This window comes from Phacochoerus africanus, chromosome 7 (genome assembly GCF_016906955.1).
Source record: "Phacochoerus africanus isolate WHEZ1 chromosome 7, ROS_Pafr_v1, whole genome shotgun sequence".
Lineage (NCBI taxonomy): Eukaryota > Metazoa > Chordata > Mammalia > Artiodactyla > Suidae > Phacochoerus > Phacochoerus africanus.
In genome coordinates, this window is record NC_062550.1 from 3,851,561 (window position 1) to 3,874,290 (window position 22,730).

Here is a 22,730-nt window from a genome sequence, read left to right on the forward strand (position 1 = left end):
GAGCACCTATTCTCCAGATGGAGAACCTGGTTCACGCCCGGGGGTGGGGGTGGGGGCTCCCGAAGAGCCTCAGGACTGGCCAGCTAGAATAAGGGGGAGTCCCCTGACTGGGGTCTTTCCTCTTGGACTGTCTACACTTGGCATTTTCAGAGGTGAGGAGCGGGCCTCGGTCACTGCAAAGGACCCCCAGGCAGGTCTCTCCGGGGCATCACCCGGCTGGCCCCCTGAGCAGATGGCCACGTACCTACACACGTCCTGCTGATGCCATCGAAGTAGTAGCCGGCCTTGCACTCACAGCGGAAACTTCCAAGAGAGTTCACACACATGTGCCCCGGCCCACAGGGCTCAGCGGGAGGTGAGCACTCATCCACATCTTGCAAAAGAGAAAGAGCCAGTGAAAAACCTCGTGTGTGTGTGTGTGTGTGTGTGTGTGTGTGTGTGTGCTGGGGGGGGTTATGGGGGGGAGGGCCTGCCCTGAGATGATCAGAAAGAGGGGCATGGAAGGAGCCCACAAAGCAGCACCCGTTGATTCTTCAACACAACGTCACAGAACACCTGCAACGTGCCAGCCCCAGGCCAGAGAGACAGCTGCCTCTACTCTGGGGGGCCCCTGCCCCTGGGGGGCAGGCAGGGACCCTGGTGGGGGCTATGAAAGTGCTCGGGGGGCTATAGGGAGGGGACCGTCCAGCCGGGATCTGGGCAGGCTGGGTGCACAGGAATGCACAGCAGCTGAGTAGAAGGCCGCACGTGAGAGCAAAAACCACACGGAGAGAGAAGGGCAGGGCTGGGCGAGGACTGACTTGTAAGCAGGGCCACCTGCCCTCTGCCTGTCACCCCTGGGGAGCCATCACCAGGGCTGTGAGCAGGGAGGGCAAGAGAGCCTGCAGCTCAGGACCCACTGGACAGAACGAAGGGGCAAAGCCGCTGGCAGTAGCTGGGCTGGCATTCCACTAAACCAGTCCAGGCACTAGCCAGGAAGGACCAGCCACGACGGGAGGGATGGACGGGGGTCAACAGCTCCCTTTGGGGAGCGGCTCTCTCCTTCCAGAGAAGGAGGGGCTGTGCTGGGAGCAGATGGGAACGCCCACTTCAAACACGGTTTTCTTTTTTAATACCAACCAACACAGCGGGTTCCCTCCTCGTTGAGATGGTAGCCACGGCCACAGTTGGGCACGTTCTTCTGGCATGTGTAGGAGCCTTCTGTGTTGATGCAAGTCTGCCCGACAGGGCATGGGGCACTGATACTTAGACACTCATTGATATCTACAGGGGGGAAGAGAGAGAGGGTGGTCAGACCCGGAGGGCTTTCCCAAAGCCAGTGCCTGGATGGCCAAAGAAATCCCATCCCCCTCTTTATAAAGCCGCAGACGGAGTGACCATGACGCCGCACCCTAGACCCCTCAGCAGCCTCCTCACTGACTCCCCGATTTCACCAGCACACCACACCTAACTCCCACCTCCCTGTCCATCTTCCTGCCCCTAGGCCCCCAACCCCTCCACGGTTCACAGCACCGAATCCCCAGCCTGGCGCTCCAGGCGCTCTCCTGTGTTCACAGACTCCTCACCGCAATGAGGGTCTTCCCTGAGCTGGGCAGGGGCTCAGGGGGACACGGTGGCCGCCGCTAGGGGCCAGCCCTTGTGTCCTGGGCTCCTCCGCCTCCCAGCCTCACTCCGGCCGGTCTCTCCAGCCGCTCAGGCTCCAGCCCTAACAACACTCCGATGCCACCTCTGTGCCTTCGCTCACACGGTCCCTGCCCGGGAAGCCACTGCCCCTGGCAAACACACCTCTCTTAAGCTACAGCGGGGCCCCCTGGGCCCGGCTTCCTCCCACATCCCTGCCCCCATTCCAGGCCCCCTCGGGCCTGCACGGACCGGGGCAGGGCAAGGGCTGCTCTGAGGTCACCCACCGACCAGCGGGCTCCCTCCCTGACTGGACCAGCCTCTGATGGGGACCACGGGGTGTTCACTCCCCTTTGACGAACACACGCCCAGCAAGTGCGGATCAACAAAGCAACAAGAAGGGGGGTTCCACATTGGTTCACGCCTCACGCTTAGACTGGATGCAAAGCCACAGCGATGGGACTTCCCACCGGGGGGGGGGGTCTTCCAGAAGGACCTCAGGTTTTAAGAATCACTGGCTTGACACTTATAAACACCTGGGGGGTGGGGGTGGCGAGGGAAGGGGGTAATGATGGCAGAAGGTCAGCTGTGCTTCTCCTCTGGCCACCAAGCTCCACCCTCTGCAGACAGAGGGGTCAGCCTGCCTTCCTCCTTGTCCTTTATACTGATGGTCTCACGGGGGCAGCACTTTACAGTTTACAAAAGCGTTGACCCCATTACAGCCCTCGACCACCACCGCTAGCCCGCAAGATAGGCAGGCCCGGGATTGTCATCTGCATCTTTTTTTGGCCACATCCGAAGCACGCGGAAGTGCCTGGGCCGGGGAACGAACCCGGGCCACAGCAGCGACCTGAGCCACTGCAGTGATCACGCCAGATCCTTAACCCGCTGTGCCACCAGGGAACTCCTATTATCTGCATTTGAGAACCAGGAAACTCCCTGAGCTCAAGGCTGGAGTTGGGGTCCACTCAGATCTAAAACCAAGGTCTCCTGCCCTCCAGCCAGGACGAGGACCCTGAAATCTGGGGTGGGCAAAGCACAGCCTGCGGCCAATGCAGCCTGTGTTTTTCAACGCAGTTCTACTGGCGCACAGCCAGGTCCCTTCTCTCGTGTGGCTGCAACAGAGACCCGACAGTGGGCGAAGTTGATGTTTGCTCTCTAGCCCCACAGAGGAAGAGCCTGGCGGCCCCCACCCTGTATCAAGAATAAGGACAGCATGTAGACACACTCCTGCTGCCTTCCCCGGGGCCACGAGCACGCCAATCAGACCTATAGTTCCCAAACTCCGAGCCGTGGAACCCTGGGGCCCCTGGAGACATCACCCGCTCCACGGAGAGGGGAGCCCCCAGGCGCTGTGCTCCACAAGATAAGGACCAGGTGATGAAGGCAGGAATGAAGGGAGGAAAGAGGGGGTAGGAGAGTGAGCAAACGGGATGGGCAGACAGAACCAATCCGGGGAGCCGGGGACCCAGATCGTGCAATCTCTCCTCTCAGGGGATCACGTGGGGCAAGCCCGGGTGATGCCAGCTGCCGGGGGTGGGGTGGCATGGGGGTGGCGCTCCCTTTGTTTCACCCAGTGATCCCGAACCCAGGACCCTCAAACATCTGGAGACCAGGGTGGGTCCATGGTGGGAAGCCTGGGGCTGGCCTCTTCTCTCATCCTCACTAAATCGGAAAGGGAGGGAGGTCGGGAGGTGGGGAGGGGGGATTAGAAGACAAAGAAGAACGAAAATCTGGAGAAGACAAGACGTGAGAGTCGCAAGGCTCTCGGTGACCAAACCTCAAGGCCCCGGGACATTCAGACAGGCTCTCGGGACCCAAGGGATGGGTCCAAGAACTCCGGGAAGATGGTTCTGGCTACACACGAGGTCCCAGCTTCCCACCACGGGTCACGCTGCCGCCCACGGAGAAGTGCACACCAAAGACCCAGGACGTGGGGGGTGGGGGGGGACCGCCCTCCCCCCAACACCCATCCTGACACTCTTCTCTTGATACACTTTCTCCCTGGAAAGGTTTACTTTGGACCAGGCAGTCATTTTTTTAAAAAAAAAAAAAAGACAGAGAGGTACTGGCATGAAATGCTGTCAAAATACATGAAGTAGGTTTAAAAAAAGAGTGGCTGAAACGTCTGCCCCCCCCCCCCCGCCTTTTTGGCTGCCCCACCACACATGCAGTTCCTGGGCCAGGGGTCAGATCTGAGCTGCAGTTGTGACCTAAGCCGCAGTTGCGGCAATGCGGGATCCTTAACCCACTGGGTGGGGCCGGGGATCGAACCTGTGTCCCAGTGCTCCCAGGACGACACTGATCCTGTTGCGCCACAGCAGGAAATCCTATCTGGTCCCATTTGTAATAGAAAAGAAAAAAACCTAGGATACACAGACATTGCCGAGCAGGGGAGAAGCTTTCCCTTTCTGCACTGGGGTTTTGCTTGCTTTTTTTTTTTTTTTTGCAAATAAAGATGAATATAGTTTTTGAAATAAAAAAAGGTAATTTCTATGAAGAAAGAATCCCGAACTTGGTGGCAAGGACTGTGGGCACATGAAAAGCCCCACCCCCTGCCCTGAGTGTTGAGATGAGGGCACCTCCAGGAGCCACGCTGTGGTCTCCGAAGCCCCTGGAGACCCAAGTTCAAGAGGCTGGGCTGCCGCCAGTCCTGGGTCCCGGGCTCCTGCTTTTTCCCCTCCCCCTGCACAGAGCTGCACCCCATAGTGGGGGGGGGGGGGCGGGGGAAAAGGGGCTGGGTGGAGACTTGCAAAAATGCTCCGTCTTTGTGGAAACCAGACTGATTCTGCCACGAGTCTGGTTTCCATCGTCCCTGGAGCCCCTGTGAGCTGCAGGTCTGGGCGGGATCCCCTCCGTCCTGGCCCGGGGAGAGCTGTCAGCCTCCCACTCACCGGCCCCCTCCTTGGAGTGACGACAGCCTCGCCGGCAGAAGGCTGGCGAGGGGCCAGCCGCAGCCAAGCTGAGGCCCCCACAGCTCAGACGCCTCCCACTGAGAGGAGAGTTTTAGGGACAAAGACCGGGGCCGGGTTCAGACCAGCTAAAGACAGAAGTTCCGTTTGTCTTTAAATGTCCTGGGAGGGAGAGGAAAGGGGGAAGGGCTCTGGATCTAAAGGCACCATCTCAGGTCAAAGATCTACAGACTTATCTGCAAGAGGGTGAGAGAGAAAGAAGACAGAAATTCTCCATCCTTTGCTCCCAGCGGTGCCTGCCTTTCAAGGCGGGTGATGGGCAGCCCCAGGGAGGCTGGTTCCTGACTAGTGGCCCCTGCGGCTCAGATCAGGGGAGACGTCTTTCTGACCTCAAAAGGAGGACCCAGAAGCTTCTGCTGAGCAGAGGGCAGAGGGCAGCCCCACAGACCAGGACTCAACTCCCCGCAGCAATGCAGTGACCCCGCCAGGTGGCTGGCGGGGACACCTGCAGGAGAAAGCAGGGGCCACCTCCTGTTTCCAGAACAGGCCACTCTGGCCACCGCAGCCCCCGCCCGGCCACCCGCGGCCGCGGCAACTTGGCCGGTCTCAGCCAGACCTTCCCTTTTTACTCAATTCCGTGGGGTTTTCCTTCATTTCACACGGACCCTCCTCTGACAGCAACGCCGTATTTTGCCAGTTTGCCCCCGTTTATGTGTACAAATGAGTGGCATCAAGCCCTTTCTCACTGCCGTGCAACCCTCAGCGCCTCCCCCCACGGAACGCTCGCGGCACCCCAAGCAGAGCTCCACCTGGATCGCCACTGATCCCCCGGGCCCCCCGCAACCACCATTCTATTCTCTGTCGCTGCAAATCTAACGACTAACACAGAGCACCTTTCAGAACAATTTTTTCCAATACACAGGGCACTTCACAACCACCTTGCTTAAATCCTTGTCTTGCGCCTACAAGTCAGCTATGGTGACTGGTCCCTTTCTACAGAGGAGGAAGCTGAGGCTCAGAGGAGGTACGTAAACGACCCCAAGTCACTCAGTTCAACCCCAGGTGTCTCTGACTTCAAAACTCAAGCTCTTTTCTTTCTACGTTTTGGCCGCACCCTCAGCATGTGGACGTTCCCAGGCCAGGGATCAAACCCGAGCTATGGCAGTGATCCTTAACCCACCAGGCCACCAGGGAACTCCTAAACTCAAGCTCTTATAACCACCAAGGACTTAACAATAGAGCACAGGGAACTAGCTTCAACATCTTGTAATAACCTATAATAGAAAAGAATCTAAAAGAGAGTATATGTATATCATATATCTAACTGAACCACTTTGCTGTATGCCTGAAACAAACACGACATTGTCGGCCAACCATATTTCAATAAAAATGAAGAAATAAACATAAAAAAACCTCAAGCTCTTTCATCCAAACCAGGGGTTGCTAAACGATAGCCCCGGGGGGCCGAATCTAGCCTGCCACCTGTTTTTTTGTCAATAAAGTTTTATTGGGACGCAGCCCCGCCCACTTGTTGACACATCCGTGGCTGCTTTCCAGCTGCAACGGCAGAGCTGAGCAGTCGCAACAGAGACCACACGGCCCACGGGGGTCTGACTTATTTTGCCATCCAGCCCTTCACAGGAAAAGCCGGCCGACCCTCCTCTGCCTCATGCGGTGCCCGAGTCTAGAGACACTGCCCAGCATCACCGGACCCCGTGAGCCCCGGAGGCAGTGTCTTACCAATACAGTTGCCTAGAGCATCTTGTATAAAGCCACTCTTGCACTGTAGCTTGGGTCTGCAGCGGAATGATCCCAGAGTATTCTGACAGATAAAATCGGGGAGGCAGTTATGAATACCACTCTCACACTCGTCAATATCTGGTACGTCATAAAAAAAGGAAATTGTTAGCAAGAGTCCTGCCAGAAGCATCTTAACAACACTCTAACATCACAAGAAAGTTCTTTTTTTTTTTTTTTTCATGCTCATTTACCCAGACTATAATCCAAAACATTCCAAGAGCGAGGTCGCATACAAAAAGGACCTTCGTTAGCCAAACAGGGCTCATGTTGTTACAGACTTAAAACGCTTGACTTTTTTCCCCGAGGCTCTTATGATGCAAATTTTCTGTTCTATAATAAATAAGCCAGGCATTTTCCTGGCAACATGTGGTTTGATTTTGTTTTGTTTTCACTTCGGGCTAAGTGCATGTTTCGTTTAGATTATAAAGCAATGACGATCTTAGCGGCAATAAACACCGTCCCCATAAACTGGTTCATTCTGAAGTCCTCGCAATCTTCCAAATATTAACAACAGGGACTGTCATGATTCGACATGTTGGCTGCCCTTCCCTTGAAGTTCATGGCTGTCAAATGTTCAAAAGTGTGTACTCAGCTGGCTGGGCCCCTGGGTGCTCCGGGTCCAAACCGCCCAGTGAAGCTGCAGGGGTGGCGGGGACCGAGGCTGCCCTCGGACGTCACGAGGGTGTGACCTGCTTTGGAGCTGCCCTCGTAACTCAGCCGACATTTTTCACACAAGTGGTTTTGTCGTTCTGAAGGGCTGGAAACCCTCCACAGAAAACTATGTTCTAACAGATCCTCATCAAAGGCTTATCTGCCAAATAACATCTATGGTTTGGCGGGGAAAAGCCAGCAGCCAGAAATGTCATGTTTTTAGGCAGCGGAAGGGATAGGCTTTGAACTTCAAGGAAGCCTGGAATCAGATGGGAGGCAGCTGTTGTGCAAAAAAAATACATTTTTTTGATAGAAAGCACATGTCAGCACCTGAAATTCATCTCTGATGTTGCTTTTTTTTTTTTTTTTTTGGCTGCACCCGAAGCACACAGAAGTTCCCCGGCCAGGGACAATCAAACCCATGCCACAGCAGTGACAATGCCTGATCCTTAACCCACTGAGCCACCAATGAAGTCTTTTTGGTCTTGTTTTTAAATGACTATGTTCTGAGCCTTTTCAGAAATCCACACTCTGACATTAAGTCAGCTTTATGGTAAAGACAGTGAACCTTCCCCAGTAACGAGGCTGGCTGGTGCCCCAGGCAGCCACGGGGGCACAGCCCCAAGGAGCCCAGACCCGGGGAGCCTGCTGCCACCTTCCCATCACGTCATCTCTACTCCTGGGGGGGATGCGGTCTCCAGACTCGGAGCCTGTTATACCTTTGCAGTCATTGTCCTCCGTGAGCTCATAGCCAGTCCCACAGCTGCTGTCGCGCTGGCAGCGGAAAGAGCCCACTGTATTGATGCACGTTTCTCCCAGCCGGCAGTTTTGGCTGCCCTTGATGCATTCATTGATATCTAGGAGAGACACAGCGGTAACCAGCAAGGACTACGGATCCTCGGGCTTGATCAGAAGGAACATTCCAGAAGACACAGTGGGATCGGCTCACTGCATCCGCCAAGCCCCCCACGCACGTGGGAGCTCAGGCCAGGCACCGAGTGGCGTCCTGCGTGCTCACCATCACCGCGAAAGCAAAAGCAGTGGGTTCTCTCCTCTGCTGAGTTTCAGATCTATTGCTCTTTCTGAGCACCTGCTAAGCAAGTGCCAGGCCTTGTACTGCACTTGTCCAGAACCGGAACCGCAGTCATGGGATCGCCCAGAAACTGAACTGCAGTCATGGGATCGTCCAGAACCCCATCGCCTCCTCATCTCCTCCATTTCACAGATGAGGAGCAAAGAGAGCCTGGGGATGTCCCCGGGGCCATTCAGCAGATCCCGGATTCAGAGCTTGGTCAGCCCCCAACCCCAACCCGTTCCCCCTCGCAGTGTTTATATTCCCCTGGATGAGAGCCAGGGCTGGAAGCAGGCGCGGCAAACCCCAGGGAACGCTGGAGAGCCAGCCCTGGGTCGTCCCTCAAGCGGGGGTCAGGCAGAGGCAGAGGCTCCCGAGGGCTGCGACCTGCCGTCCCGCTGCCACCTGGAGAGCGGTGGCACTTACCTTCGCAGGAGACGCCGTCGGGGAGCAGCTGGTAGCCCACAAAGCAGGAGCAGACGACCTCCTGGCCCGTGTCTCGGCACTGCTGCTTGCAGGGCCCGCCACCTGGAGGCAGAGCAGACGTGAGCTGAGGCAGAGCCCCCCAGAGACCTCTTGGTTTCATGGTGGCTTGGACGAGGCCAGAGCAAGGGCCCCCAGGGTGGACTGACACAGCAAGGCAGGGTCCCCAGGCTGGAGCCCCCTGCAGCCTTCACGGCACCCCTCCTCCCCCAGGGGCACCTCCAGGGTCTGGCTCTGGCACCTCCGGGGCTGCTGCTTCAGGTCCCAGCCCTGGCCTGGCAACTGGGGGGTGGGGGGTGGCGAGCAGGGAGGGCTCTGGAGGCTGAGGTGGAGCCTCAGGGGCAAGACAGATAAGAGGGTGATGCCACCGCCCAGCACGGACCCGGAGAGAGCGGGCCCCCAGCCCCAGTACCCCAAGTCCATTGCCGCGGACTCAGCTCCACCCGCTCACCTGGTACCACCCCTCCAACCACGCTTCCTGCAGGGCAGCCAGCGTGATGCTCCGAGAGCGAGTCTCATGGGGACAACCCTCCACCAGGTCAAGAGGCCACGAAACAAAGTGGCCCACTCCTCCAGCCTCCTGTCGCTCCCTGCACCCCACCCTCCCCACCCACCCCCAGCCCACGCAGCCAGTGCCCAGCTTCCGCGGGCCTGCGGGTCTCCTCTCCCACTGCCCCTACCCCTCTGTCGATGTCCCTTCCCGGGCAAACCCATCCTCGCCCACGGTGAACCAGCCACCCCTCCCCCAGGAAGACCTCTCTACATCCCCCAGAGCGGATGACGGGTCTTTCTGGGGCTCCCTGCCCCCCATCCCCAGGCCTCTGTGCCAACTGTCACTGTACACCAACCACTCCATCCTGCGATTCAGTGAACGCCCAGCCCCCAGGCAAGCCACCAAATGAGTTTGTGGAGCAGACCTGCCAGCCCAGACATGCGGGAATGTTCCATAAACGATATTACAGCTGGCACGGCTGGAGCTCCAGGACACAAAATGAAGTCACACTCACCCCCCCTCCCCCGAGGGGCAGCCTGAGGCTTCGCACGGCCCCTTCTCTACAAGGCCCCCTCTCCCTGGCTCACCTACCAGGCCCCAGCTGGGGGGACAGGGAGGAAAGGACGCAGAAGGGGGGACGACAGGGATTTACAGCGGACTCCCAGCCAAAGGGCACATCGCAAGCCCAACGTCACGCCCCCAGTGAGACAAGCACGGACTCCCCCCCAAGCATCCCTAACCACGAGCTGGCAGGTCCCGTCTCACCTCGGCAGCGGTCATTCAGGTAGGGGTCCTCTTGCTCCTCCTCGATCTCAGAAACCTTAGCTAAAGGGAAAGAGACAAAGACACGCCGTCCACACACAGTGCCCGATTGCCGCAGAGGAAACCCCCAACGCCTTCTCTTCTCGTACATGTCAGGCAGCGCCTGCATGTCCATCTGATAAACGGCTCAGTGTTCATTTTATCCTTTTTAAAAACAGAGTTACCCTCACAAAGATAGCTGAATCACTAAAAAAAGGAGTTGTGGCTCAGTGGGTGAAGGACCCGACCAGGGGAGGATAGGGGTTCAATCTCTAAAAAGACAAAAAAAAAAAAAAGCATATCCCCAGGGAGTTCCCACTGTGGTACAGCCAGTAACAAGCCTGACTAGTATCCGTGAGGATACAGGTTCGATCCCTGGCCTCACTCAGTGGGTTAAGGATCCAACATAGCCGTGAGCTATGGTGTAGGTCGCAGACACGGCTCGGATCCCACGTTGCTGTGGCTGTGGTGTAGGCCGGCCGCTGTGGCTCCGATTCGACCCCTAGCCTGGGAACCTCCACATGCCGCAAGTACAATCCTAAAAAGCAAATATATATATATATATATATATATATATACACATGAATATATTAGTAATTCTGCTGTGAATTTCAGTATAACATTGCTTTTCTGGATAATCAGATTACGTATAGTATTCCAAAAAAACAGTCTAACATTACATACGCTAACTATGCATAAAGCATTGTTTTTCAGGGCTTTGAAAATCATTCAAAGACTTCTTCGAAAAAAAATTTTTAATTAAAAAAAAAAAGACGCCTTTGGCGGAGGCGGAACCAAGACACGGTCTTGAGGGTTTGAATCTTCTCGGGCTGGGAGGCTAGAGCCCCTCACTCAGGAGATTTCACCTGGGAACTCTCCATTCACTCGGGGCATTCCCTCCCAGCAAAGCCCCAGGCCCTGGCACGTGCCAGACACAGGCCAGGGTGCCCAGACCCTGCCACCCAAGGAGTCACAGTGACAAGGCCCCGGTCTTCCAATCTGCAGAATGGGCGCAACCAAAGGAACCTTCCCAAAGGAGAGGGGTTCCTTACCCCATCTGGAGCCAATTCTTAGATAACTTACAATGCAGATAATTAGGAAAACCAAGTTAAGAAAACAGATATACAAGCTCCGATTTTATATTTAGATTAAACAGACATAAGCTACTCCATCAAATGCTCAGAGGAGTTTCTGAAAGCTCACTCTCGATTTCTGTACTTATGTCGGGGCAGGCCAGCCCCGGTCTGTGGGCCCCCTGCGCGGCCCCCACAGGAGCCCATCGTAGGCCCACCACACATGTTGGGGGACGAGCGGAAGGCAGGTCTGCACCCGGGTGGGGAGGAAACCCAGGGACTGCCGCACAGAGACACTAGAGAAAGTTCTGCGGCAGGAACGGAAGCAGATAAAAGCAGAGGAGACGCAAGACATCTGGAGAAGCCGGAGAGCTCGGGGATCAGGCACGAAACAAGACAGAAACCGGCAAAAGTCCTCCCGGGAGACGCAGGAGGAATTCTCCAGCAGGGCGGATAATCTGAGCTTGTTTAAACTGAAAATGTCATCTCTGATTTCAGACGTCACGGCGCGGGCCAGAAGGCGGTGCCCAGCCCGCTGTGTGACTAAGAGATCTGAAATCAGCCCTGTGGCATCCACGGGCCCCTGGACTCGAGACATCAAAGCCACGTGGCCCAGGTCCCCAAAGCCACCGGAGTCGATGGCCTGACTTAGGGAGCCCCCACCCCCCGGCTGGGAGCGCCTCCTTCCCCGCCCCTCCCCGCCTCTTCTCCACCTCTAACTGGGGGGCAGACGGGGCGCAGAGGGAGAAGGCAAATGTCCCAGTCACGCAGCAAGCTCGGGGCAGAGCAGCTGCCTGAAACTTTCCAGGGCTCCTTCTCTCATGGCACAGGAAACCATTGCCTAAGTGGAGGAGATGATGAGACAGCCAAGACGTTTCCTGAACCATGTAACTGAACCATGCCCCGAAGCCTCAGGATTTATGGACAAAACGGGGGGCGGAGGGCGGAACGGGCGGACGCACAGCTGGGAGCGCTCTTGAAGCTGCTCCCGGGGTCACTTGCCTCTGGACGGGATACATATCCAAGATTTGAAAGCGCACAGCCTGCCGTGCATGAGGGGTGGCCCCTGGCCTCTCGGCTACACGTCAGCAGCTCCGGATGGAGAGAGGACGGGGCGCCGGGCAGGCAGCGGAAGGCCAGCACACTCTCCCTCTTCGGAGCGGCTGCCATGTGATCTCCGGTGCCAGGTCGGAGGGATGGGGCCCCCTGTGATGGCAAACACCTTACATCCATGCTCCCACTGCACCCTCCCAGCAGCCTGCGGACGTAGGAGTGTAATGCCCCCCATTTCACAGAGGAGGGCGCTGAGGCCTGGATGCATCGGTTTGCCCAAAAGACATGTCAGGCCAGGGACGGGAGCCCAGGTTTGTCGGCTCCCAGAGCCCAAGCCCCCGTTTCACTCGGGTGGACGGATGAATGTGCAACTGCTCTCGCACCGACAACCAGCCTGGGCTGAGCCAGGCGATGGGAGACGTGCACGCCCACACTGCCCGTGACGGTCAGCTTGGTAGGGCCATGGTACCCAGGTATTCGGTCCAACACCAGGCTGGATATGGCTGGGACTGTCTTTTTTATTTTTTTCCTTTTTGTCTTTTTAGGGCCGCACCCGTAGCATATGGGAAGTTCCCAGGCTAGGGGTCTAATCAGAGCTACAGCTGCCGGCCTACACCACAGCCACAGCGAATACAGGATCCAAGCTGCGTCTGTGACCTACACCACAGCTCATGGCAACACCGGATCCTTAACCCACTGAGCGAGGCCAGGGATCAAACCCTCGCCCTCATGGATACCAGTTGGATTTGTTTCCACTGAGCCACGACAGGCACTCCCGGGGCCATCTTTTTTTAGATGAGACTAACATTTAAGGCAGCAGACTTTGAGTAAAGCAGACAGCCCTCCATTATGTGGGTGGGCCCCATCCAATCAGGGGAGACTTTAAGAAAAAGACCTGCAAGCAAGAAGGAACTCTGCCAGCGGATGGCTTTCAGACTCAAGCGGCCACATCAGCCCTCCCCTGGGCCTCGGGCCGGAGGGCCCACCCTGAGGATTTCAAACCTGCCCGTCCTACAGTTATGTGAGCCAATTCCTTAAAAATAAATTCTCTCTCCCTCTCTGTCTGTCTGTCTCCATATTCTTTTGGTTCTGTTTCCCTGGATAACTCTGACTAATGCGCTGTCCAGGGGGGAAGAAAATGGGAATTACCTGTTTCCTGAAGGTCCCCAATGTCTCCCGGAGCAAAGTCTGCGTTCTCCTGGCCCTTGACACAGCACGCCCGGAAGACCAGTCCACACTGGTAGCCGACCATGAGGTTGTACTCGCAGCTCTGGCCCTGGGCCTGGGCCGCCCTTCCCAGCAGGCAGCAGTGGCAGCACCTCTGCAAACACAGGCGGAGACTCCAGACGCAGAAGCCAGGCACACGACAGAGTGGGCCCCCCAGATCGCTGCCCCCACCCTGTATTAACTCGCCCTGGATGGTGACGACCCGTGCCGGACTCGGCCCCCACCTCTAAATGCTGGTGGTACGACAGAAAGCAAGCCAAGCCGGAGGGTTGCGCCCCCTCCCCCCCACCCCCCGCATCGTGCAGGTCCTGGGTGGGGTTTTTTTTTGTTTTCATGGAAGCATGGTTGACTTACAGTGTTGTATTAATTTCTGCTGTACAGCCACGTGATCAGTTATACATATGTGTATTCGCTTTTAAAAAAATATTCTTTTCCATTATGGTTTATCAGAGTTTAACATACTGAGCACTGTTCCGTGTGCTGTACCGGAGGCCCTAGTCATTCATCCGTCCTATTTACAATCGTGTACACCTGCTAACCCCGACCTCCCGCTCCTCTGTCCCTCCCTCCCCCCGCCCCCCGGGCGACAAGTCTCAAAGGTCCCGTTTGGAAAGGACCCTGAAACCTGAGAAGGGCTCATCCCAGCATGGGCTCCATGACAGCTGACCCCACCTGTTGCACACGAGCGCCCCCCCCCCGCGAGGGTCCTTCCTTCTGCCTGGTCTGAGATGGCTCTGCCCCACTTGGAAGGATGAACTTGGAAGGATGAATAGGCACCTGGTCTCGTCCCCTCCCCGAGCCCGGGGGTTCACAGCAGGAAGGGAACCATCGTGAAGGACACGGCTGCTGCCTGTCACCTGGGCTCTAGTGCTCCCAAAAGTCACACCCGAATCCCAGGGACAACAACGTTCCCAGCCCCCCTGTCCCTGGCACATAAAAAGCCCCATTTCGGTCCTTATCCTCCTAAGGAAAGCACAGAACTTTCCAAGAGGCCCATGGCCGAGCAGGGGAGGGGTGGCCTTTCTTGAGCTCCAGGAGGGTCTCCCATCCTGCTCATGCCCCAGCCTCCGCCACCAGGAAATGCGGAGCCCAGTTCCAGCCTCCACCTTTTAGGGCACAAGTAGTCCCGCCCAGAAACACAGCTCACTCATCTGCCAAAGTGATCTGTCTCCACGCCCGATAGAATGTTCCAGGCTTTTCTCTGGAGTCTGGGCCCACGGGCAGAAGGGCCTGCCAGGCAGATGGCGTCTGCAGATGCCCAGCCCTGCCCAGGAGGCAGTCACTGACCATGTAAGGTCCTGGCTCCGAGGCCCCCCCCAAGACCAGCGCATCCACCCCCACCCGGCTCTGTCACACCAGAAGCCCACAGAGGCCGAGGGCGGGTGGGGGCTCCAGACCCCCCCCCCACTCCTGCGTGGAGTCTCCCTCCACGTCCCAGTCTGGGTGAGGAGAGACTCCCCCGAAAGGCACCCACACCCCCTCCCGGAATCCAGACTCCACTCCCCCTTCCGCTCCTTGAGATGCCTTCCGGGCCCTCCTCACTGGGGACCAGAAAGCTCCCGTCCAGGAAATTCGTTTCCATTGCCCGGCCCTCCCCCCGAAACCCAGAGACCAGGTTCACCACCTTCCCAGGGCGAACTCCTTCTGTCTTTCTCCCCCAGTAGGTGGTGAGGGGGGGGGAGAGCCTAGTTTATCTGCAGTTTTCAGACCTGGGAACGCGGCCCTGGGCAGCCATGCCAAGACGCAGGCCTGCTCTCAGTGACCCGGCCTGGCCTTGGCGTCCTGGGACCCCTCACGCATAGCTGACCTTCAGGGCAGGGCTCCCTCTGGGCCCCGATGGACCCCACCCCCAGCTCAGCCTCACCAGACCCCTCCCCTGCCAGTCCTCAAGAGGCCCTTTGCCGAGTGTGGCGTGTGGGCCTCTCGGAACCTCCGTTTTCTCTTCTAGGGCAGTTAGAGAGCTCATGGGTTGTCGGAGGTGTTGGTGAGGGTCCCTGCTGAGCTCCGAGTCGCTGGAGGGCAGGGAAGCTTGAGGGCCTCCTGGGTAGGACGGGGGTGCCGACCTTGACTCGAGGGTCCAGAAGGCTCCAAGCCCAGGCGACCCTCATCCCAGCCTCTGTCTTCCTACTTGAAGCCCCCGGACTGGAGGTCTTCAGGGCAAGACCGGGCCACCCCATCCCTGCTTCCCCAGGGTCGGACTGGGCCCGGGGGTTGTCCAGGGTTTACCGAATGAACTGGGGTGTTTGGCCATGGCCACAGCACGTGGAAGTTCCCGAGCCAGGGATAGAACCCATGCCACAGCAGTAACCAGAGCCACAGCAGTGACAACGCCAGGCTCTTAACCCAATGAGCCGCCAGGGAACTCCACGTTTCTGGTTTTTTGTTTCGGGGTTTGTTTGTTTGTTTGTTTGTTTTAACTGAATAAACTAGAAGAGGTGGGGAGACTTGAGGGGTCCCTTCTCCCCTTGCTGGGCTCATCCTGCTGCTCAAAAGGCAAGGCATCCTGAGGTCAAGCTGCAGGGACAAGGGTGCCCTAGGCCTCTGGCTGAAGAAGGGGCCGGGTCCTCACCTTGACGATCATGGCCTCGAGGCTGGCGTTGTCGCCCTGCGGGGCGGCACAGCTGTCCCCCTCGTCTGCCAGGCTGATGCCCGCAGCACAGTGTAGCTCCTCCAGCTGGTTCTGGCAGCACTGCTCCTGGACCATCCTGCGGGCAGAAGGGCAGGCTGGGCTCAGGGCTCTGCGGGTGAGGGCTGCCGCGGGGACGCAGGGCCCGGGGGCAGGACCCCCCTCAGGGATGGGAGCTTGGTCCTCTTTGGGTGCCCCTGCCCTTCCTGGTCCCCTCACTCGCCCACAGACACACACACAACTGGCACACAGAAGGCGCTCGACAGTGTTTAATTAGAAAGACTGGGAGAAGAAAAAGAACAAGGGAGTTCCCCTGTGGGTTAAGGGTCCAGCATTGTTAGTGCAGTAGCCTCGGTCACTGCTGGGCTTGGGTTCAATCCTTGGCATGGGAAATTCAGCAAGCTGCCAGTGCAATCAAAAAAAAAAAGAAAAAGACAGACTGAATGCAGGGTGGTATCCGGCAGGGAGACATGTGACTCTTAAAAAGAGAGAGAAAGAGACCCAGCTGTGTGGCCAGAGCCCCGGTTCACCTCTTTGATCTCAAGTCTCACCCACAAAAAGTTCCCACTTCTTTAAAAAACAAATAGCTGACTGCTGACCCTGAGACAGGCCCGGCCACCCTCCATCAAGCTGAATTCTTCCCAAGACCCATCCCCAGGTTCCAGCATCAGAGGAAACAGCTCCAGAGGGGTGGAGTAGCTTTTTGCCCAAGGCCACAGAGTGCGGGACGGTGGCATCCTTGCCCCCTCCCCTGGTCCTGTCGGGGACTCCAGGAAGAGCCTTCTGCCTTAAGCCAGAGTCATCAAGGCTTGTGTCCACAGAAGGACGGTCACCTGTCAGAAGTAGTCCCTCAGATACAGCTCAAAGCAGGCAGGTGAGAGAGCAGGAGGTGAGTCACAGGTGTGGATCCCACCAGACGCCAAATACATTGGCTTCCGCCAAAGCCAGCAAGGGGCAGGAGAAGCTGCCCAACCCCAGCTGGTCTGGAGAGGCAGGCCCTGCCGGCCCCTCTGTGCCACCAGCCAGGAAGCCTCTGCCTGTGGGCTGCAGCCCCGCCTGCCCACCCACAGCCTCCATTCTGCGGGGCTAGAGCCCTGCATCTGCCATCCCACGTGCTTCTAGAACTGCCCTCCGGCTCCAGGATGTAGCCGTGTACCCAGGCAGACCTCAGAGGTACTGCAGGTGTGGTTCCCGGCAGCCACGATAAAGCGAGTCCCCATGAACTGTTTGGTTTCTTAGTGCATCTAAAGAACTCACTTTACGTGCAGTATGTTTCGTGTAGTTGTGTTTACACTGTCCTACAGTCTACCGGTGTGCAATGTGTGTTTCTTAATGAAACATCTTTATGGCTAAGAAATGCTGACCATCTTCGGACAAACGCAGTGGCCCCAAACCTTCAACTGGTCAAAAACGCACCCTTCGAGGCACCATCAAATGAGATAGGCCTGTGCTCTGCTACTGCAGATGCACTCAGGCTCTGAGTGGATCTGCGAACAACAGGCACTTCACCAAACTGTCCGGGGGAGCAGGCTGCTGTGCATCCATCCAGCCCGTCCCGCCAAGATATTTACTGGCTGAACAGAAAACAGGGTTGTAGAAAAGCTGGAACGCTTGTGCGTGGTTGGTAGGAATGCTAAACGCTGCAGCAAGGCAGTTCCCCAAACACTTTAATAAGAGAAGGACCACAGCTCTCGGCAATCCCACTTCTGGGTACAAACCCCAACGATTCTAAAGCAGGGACTCGCACAGATGCCTGCACACCCACGTTCGCGGCAGCATGGTTCTGAATCGCCAAAAGATGGAAGCAGCCCAAGTGTCCACCACATGTGGTCCACACGGACCAGGGAGGAAATCCTGATACATGGTACAACGCGGGTAAATTCTGGGCCAGAGGACTGAAGGCTCAGTGACATAAGCCAGCCACAAAAGGACAAATACTGTGGTTCCCCGTCTCTGAGGGACCCGGGGAGTCAAATTCCTAGAGACAGAAAATAGGAGGGGCGGGCTCAGGGAGGGGAGGAATGAGGAGGTTGCGTTTCCTGCGTTGGACTCTCCGTTTGGGAAGATGAAGAAATTCTGGGGACAGATGGCAGTGATGGCCATATGATGATTTGAAGGCCCTGAACGGGACACCTGAAAATGGTCAAGATGGGAGTTCCCGCTGTGGCCCAGTGGGTTAAGAGCATGATATAGCGTCCATGAGGATGTGGGTTCGATCCCTGGCCTCCCTCAGCAGGTTAAGGATCCAGCATGGCGGCAAGCTGCAGTGTAGGTGGCAGATGTGGCTCGGATCTGGTGTGGCCGTGGCCGTGGCCGTGACCGTGGTGTAGGCCGGCAGCTGCAACTCCAATTTAATCCCTAGCCTGGGAACCTCCATACACTGCAGGTGCAGCCGTAAAAAGAAATTAGTAGAAAATTTAAAGAGGTACTAAACGAGGACCCCATTAAAAAAATAATTTTAAAAAATGGTTAAGATGGACGTTTTACTGCAATTTTTTTTATTAATTTGGCTGTGGCCCTACTGTGTGCCAGGCCTGTGCAGCGGCTTCGGGGACAGGGAGAGGAATGGCCTGGCGGGGGAAGAAGGGTCTCGCACACCTGAGGAATTCAGGGGCAGCGGTGCCTAAACTCTGCCCTGGCGGGGCTGGACTGGTGCTGGGCGTCCACAGGTCTGCTCCCCGCTTCGACTAGAAACAGTGACCCTGCATGCCACCTGGCTGGCTGGCTAGCCTCCTTCAGGTCCTGGCTCAAACCCTCAGTTCCAGCGAGGCGTCCCCAAACAGCTCTACCTAAAATTGTAAACCGGCCCCAATCAGGAGAGCCCACCCCCAGCCCTGGTGTCTCCATTCTCATGACACTGGGTATCTTTGTACAAACCATAGACTCCCTCCCTCTGTCACTGTCTCTGTCCTCTGGAGAAGGGACCTTGCCTATCTCGTTCTCTGACTTATCCCTGTCTCATCGAAGGCCCTCAATGCTCTTTGTGACATAAATCCATGCAGGGGTTCAGAGCGTGCCTGTTGGACCAAAAAGTATCAGCTTGGTTCCTGCTTTAGGTTTTGGCTCCATGCGTAGCCAAGTTCCTCTGAGAGACTCGGGGGCTTGACTCAACCAGAGGTTTTAGGCAAATTTATACTTGGATCTAAAGAATGCTGGCCCATGGTGAAGGCTAGAAGGCACGGCGATGCGGGAACTGGGGGGAACGCTGGCTGCTGTTTCCTGATGGCCCCACAAAGTGCCATGTGTTAGAGGCTCTGCAGAGGCTGGCAGGGCTGGGCTGGAGCCCGGGTGTGCAGGGAGGTGCAGGTCCCCACCAGTCTTTGTCCCCAGGGCCTCTCTGGGTCCTGCAGCGCCTTGGCGCCTTTCCCCCTGGACTCTGCCCTCATCCCGGGCTTAGAACAGCACCAACGATGAAAAAGGATCGGGGGACGAATGAACACTTAAAAGCAGGGAGCCTGCTTGGAAAGGAGAAAAGTGACACTAGATCCTTTGAGTTCCCAAGTGGCTGGTGGTCCGTTTCTTGCATCTTTTTTTTTTTTTTTGGTCTTTTTAGGGCTGCACCCGCGACACATGGAGGTTCCCAGACTAGGGGTCTAATTGGAGCTACAGCTGCCGGCCTACACCACAGCCACAGCAACGCAGGATCCGAACTGCATCTGTGACCTACACCACAGCTCACAGCAACACCAGATCCTTAACCCACTGAGTGAGGCCAGGGATCGAACTTTCGTCCTCGTGGATACTACTCAGGTTCCTCACCTCTTCTTTGCTGCGTCTTTTAACTGTTACTACTAAGAGGACTGGATTTCTGACCTGTCTCTTCCTTCTCTGCCTTTTCCTGGAAAACCACCCCCGCTCCCAGCATGGCTGTGCTCCCAGCATGCCTGCCCCACAGCCCCTCACCCTGGCCCCGCAGCTCCACCGTGGGACTCAGGGTCGTCTGCCACATACCATCCTCACCTGCTGGGCTGGGAAGGCACGGAGGGCTGGGTGGGGGTCTTGTTCTCCTGAGTACCCCCAACAGTGGCACTCAGTGGAGTTAAAACCCGGTTGTGATCTTAGCTGAGCTGTGTCCCCAGCTGTGTCTTTGAGCCAAGACCCCAGGCTTGGCCTCTAACCCCTGCACACCGTACATATGGGGTTCAGACCCGGGCATTCTGTGACAAGAGGCAAGGGTGCAGGGCAGACTGGAGGCAGGGCAGGGCAGGGATGTGGCCACAGCCCATCAGCTCAGCGGCAAAGTCACCAAGAGGCCTGGGACACAGACGCAGCCCCTGCCCGTGAGCTGAGAGATGAGGCAGCTGGCTCCCCTGGGGAAACAAAAGGCTGAGGGCTGACAATCCAGGTCCTGGGAGTTCTCAAGTGTTTCAAGGACCCTGTGATGCAGCAACTCACACTGTCCAACCAGAATTCCCTCAGGTCCCCCACGATGAAGTGGGTGAGCCCCTCCAGAAAAAGTCAGGGGTCGGCGGAGGGGCGCCTGGACTTGCACCCACATTTCCCACAAAAAGGAGAAGTCAGCCCCTCTCAGCTGTTCAGATGATACGACTTACATTTCAGGAAATCGCTTGACACATGTCGGAAATTTACCCCTGATTTACCCCAAAACGGAGATGCGGACGCAAAGGCCTGCTGCAAAGCCAAGAAGGTGTTTCTGCATCGTCTGGAGCCCACCAGGGATTAAAGAGAACCCCAAGGAGTCCCCATTGTGGCACAGTGGAAACGAATCCGACTAGGAACCATGAGGTTGTGGGTTCCATCCCTGGCCTCCCTCAGTGGGTTAAGGGTCCAGCCTTGCTGTGAGCTGCGGTGTAGGTTGCAGACGTGGCTCAGATCCCGCGTTGCCGTGGCTGCGGTGTAGGCAGGCAGCTGTAGCTCCGATTCAACCCCCAGCCTGGGAACTTCCCTATGCCGAAGGTGTGGCCCTAAAAAGCTAAAAAAAAAAAAAAAAGATAACCCCACACTTAGTAAGGGCATTGGCGAGTAGACGTCGGTAATAAATTCAGTTGTGGCTAAACCCCAAATGCACAGTCGGGCCCAGAAGCCCCGGCGCCTGGGAGCTCAGGGTCTCCAGCCCCGAGCGGAGGGCCGGGCGGGCTGGCTGGCGCCTCGCTGTGTGAGTCTGTGATTTACAAACGTGCGGCCTGTGACTAGTTGTGCTTTGTTGAGGTTTCAAGCCCAGGACCTCCCACTGCGACGTATTTGGGGACTGAGTCTTTAGGGAGGTAATTAAGGTTAAATGATGATCGGGGCAGATGTCCTGCAATCTGCCTGCTGTCCTCAGAAGAGACGAGGGCACAGACATGAGGGCGGGGACACCACGTGGGGCCATGGGGAGAAGGTGGCACCTACGAGCCCCGGAGGAGTCAAGCCTGCCGACACCTTCACCTCAGACTTCTGTCCCTCAGACTGTAGACAGCACATGTCTGTGGCTTAGGCCACCCGGGGCGGGGGGGGGGACATTACGGTGGCCGAGCAGATGAAGATGCCCCCACTGCCTGGCTTCGTGACGCATGCTCGCCTTACCTCTGAGATCAGCACGGCCCCAAAAGGAAACTATCACTGTCCTCGCTTTAGCGTTGGGGAAACTGAGCCTCCAAGCGGACTCAGATCACACAGCCGGAAATCCAGCTGTGGGGTGAGGGGCAGGGCCCCAGGCCGGCCCAGCTGCCTATCCAGGCACAGTCTGTCCACAGAATGCCGGGCACTCACTGCCCAGCTTTGCTCCGGAGCCACCAGCCGCCCTCTGACATGTGTAGGGTAAAGCCCAGCTTGGGAGCCAAAAGCCCAGCCCTCACTCACTGGATGCACCATAAATCCTAATGGCCTGGGAGTTCCCGCTGCATCTCAACAGTAATGAACCTGACTAGTATCCATGACGACTCAGGTTCAATCTCTGCTTGGCTCAATGGGTTAAGGATCTGGTGTTGCCGTGAGCTGTGGTGTAGGTCAAAGACCCAGCTCCAATCTGGCGTTGCTGTGGCTGTGATGTAGGCCAGCAGCTGTAGCTCTGATTCGACCCCTAGCCTAGGAACTTCCATATGCTGAGGGTGCAAGTTATGGGAGACGAAAAAAAAAATCCTAACGGCCTGGTCTCCCAGCTGATTCAAACCGTCCCCGTGCCCTGCTGTCCATTCCTTTGTTTGGTCTCTAATGCTCTTGACTTTGCAAGAATCTCCTAAATCGAGCTGTCACAGCTGGCAGGCGGCAGCCTCTGCTCGATGCCAACACAAATGCAAAACTCCAGAATGAGGCGAATGCCATTCTTTCCCTGGCAGCTCTCCACCCAGCATCCCCCGGCTCCAGGTGTCACAGCAGCTTGACTCAGATGGAAGGCAGAGAAAATGAACAGATGTCGAGTGATGGGACGTGTTCATACCCCCGCCTCCCCGACCTCTGCTCCCGGGCAAGCAGAGCCAGGTTCAAGTCCTAACGCCACCCCCTACCAGCTGTGCGTACTGGGGACAGCTCAGTTTCCTCATCTGTAAAATGGGATCAGGCGCAGTGACAGATGACAGGATGAGCATCCCAGGCCCAGTGCCAAGCAGGTGCTTCACAAAGGCTCGCTCTTGTTCTTACTGTTATCTTTACGTGATGGCCAACATTGCCTGCCTCTGTTATTTATTCTAAGCTTGTATTCTCCCAAAACTTTGAGGGCGCTTGAGTCAATTTAGGGAGAAAGGAATAAACCTGTCGGATCCAGGAGTTCCCTGGAGGCCTAGTGGGTTAGGGATCTGGCGTTGTCACTGCTGTGGCTTGGGTTCCATCCCTGGCCCTGGAGGGGCCACAATAAAACCCCCCAAAAAAACAGATAGTGGACCCAGATGTTGGCCACTGTACAAAGTGGTCAACTGTCTGGCAGGACTTTTGCTCTGGGACTGGCTCATCTGTGTTTTCAGGGTCTGAAGGTGGCCCCTGC

The 22,730-nt window shown here is 56.8% G+C and overlaps 1 protein-coding gene across 2 annotated transcripts in view; it reads right to left on the minus strand.

Moving 5' to 3' along the window:
• FBLN1 (fibulin 1) overlaps positions 1–22,730 on the minus strand; it is an 87,589-nt gene that overhangs the window by 48,156 nt on the left and 16,703 nt on the right. For both annotated transcript variants that reach the window (XM_047785992.1, XM_047785993.1), the window contains exons 3-10: positions 15,755–15,890; positions 13,108–13,279; positions 9,797–9,856; positions 8,482–8,583; positions 7,703–7,840; positions 6,273–6,410; positions 1,120–1,263; positions 245–373 (exon numbers count right to left, since the gene is read on the minus strand). In XM_047785992.1, the coding sequence (XP_047641948.1) occupies positions 245–373; positions 1,120–1,263; positions 6,273–6,410; positions 7,703–7,840; positions 8,482–8,583; positions 9,797–9,856; positions 13,108–13,279; positions 15,755–15,890 (1,019 nt within the window). The remainder of the gene's footprint in view (positions 1–244; positions 374–1,119; positions 1,264–6,272; positions 6,411–7,702; positions 7,841–8,481; positions 8,584–9,796; positions 9,857–13,107; positions 13,280–15,754; positions 15,891–22,730) is intronic.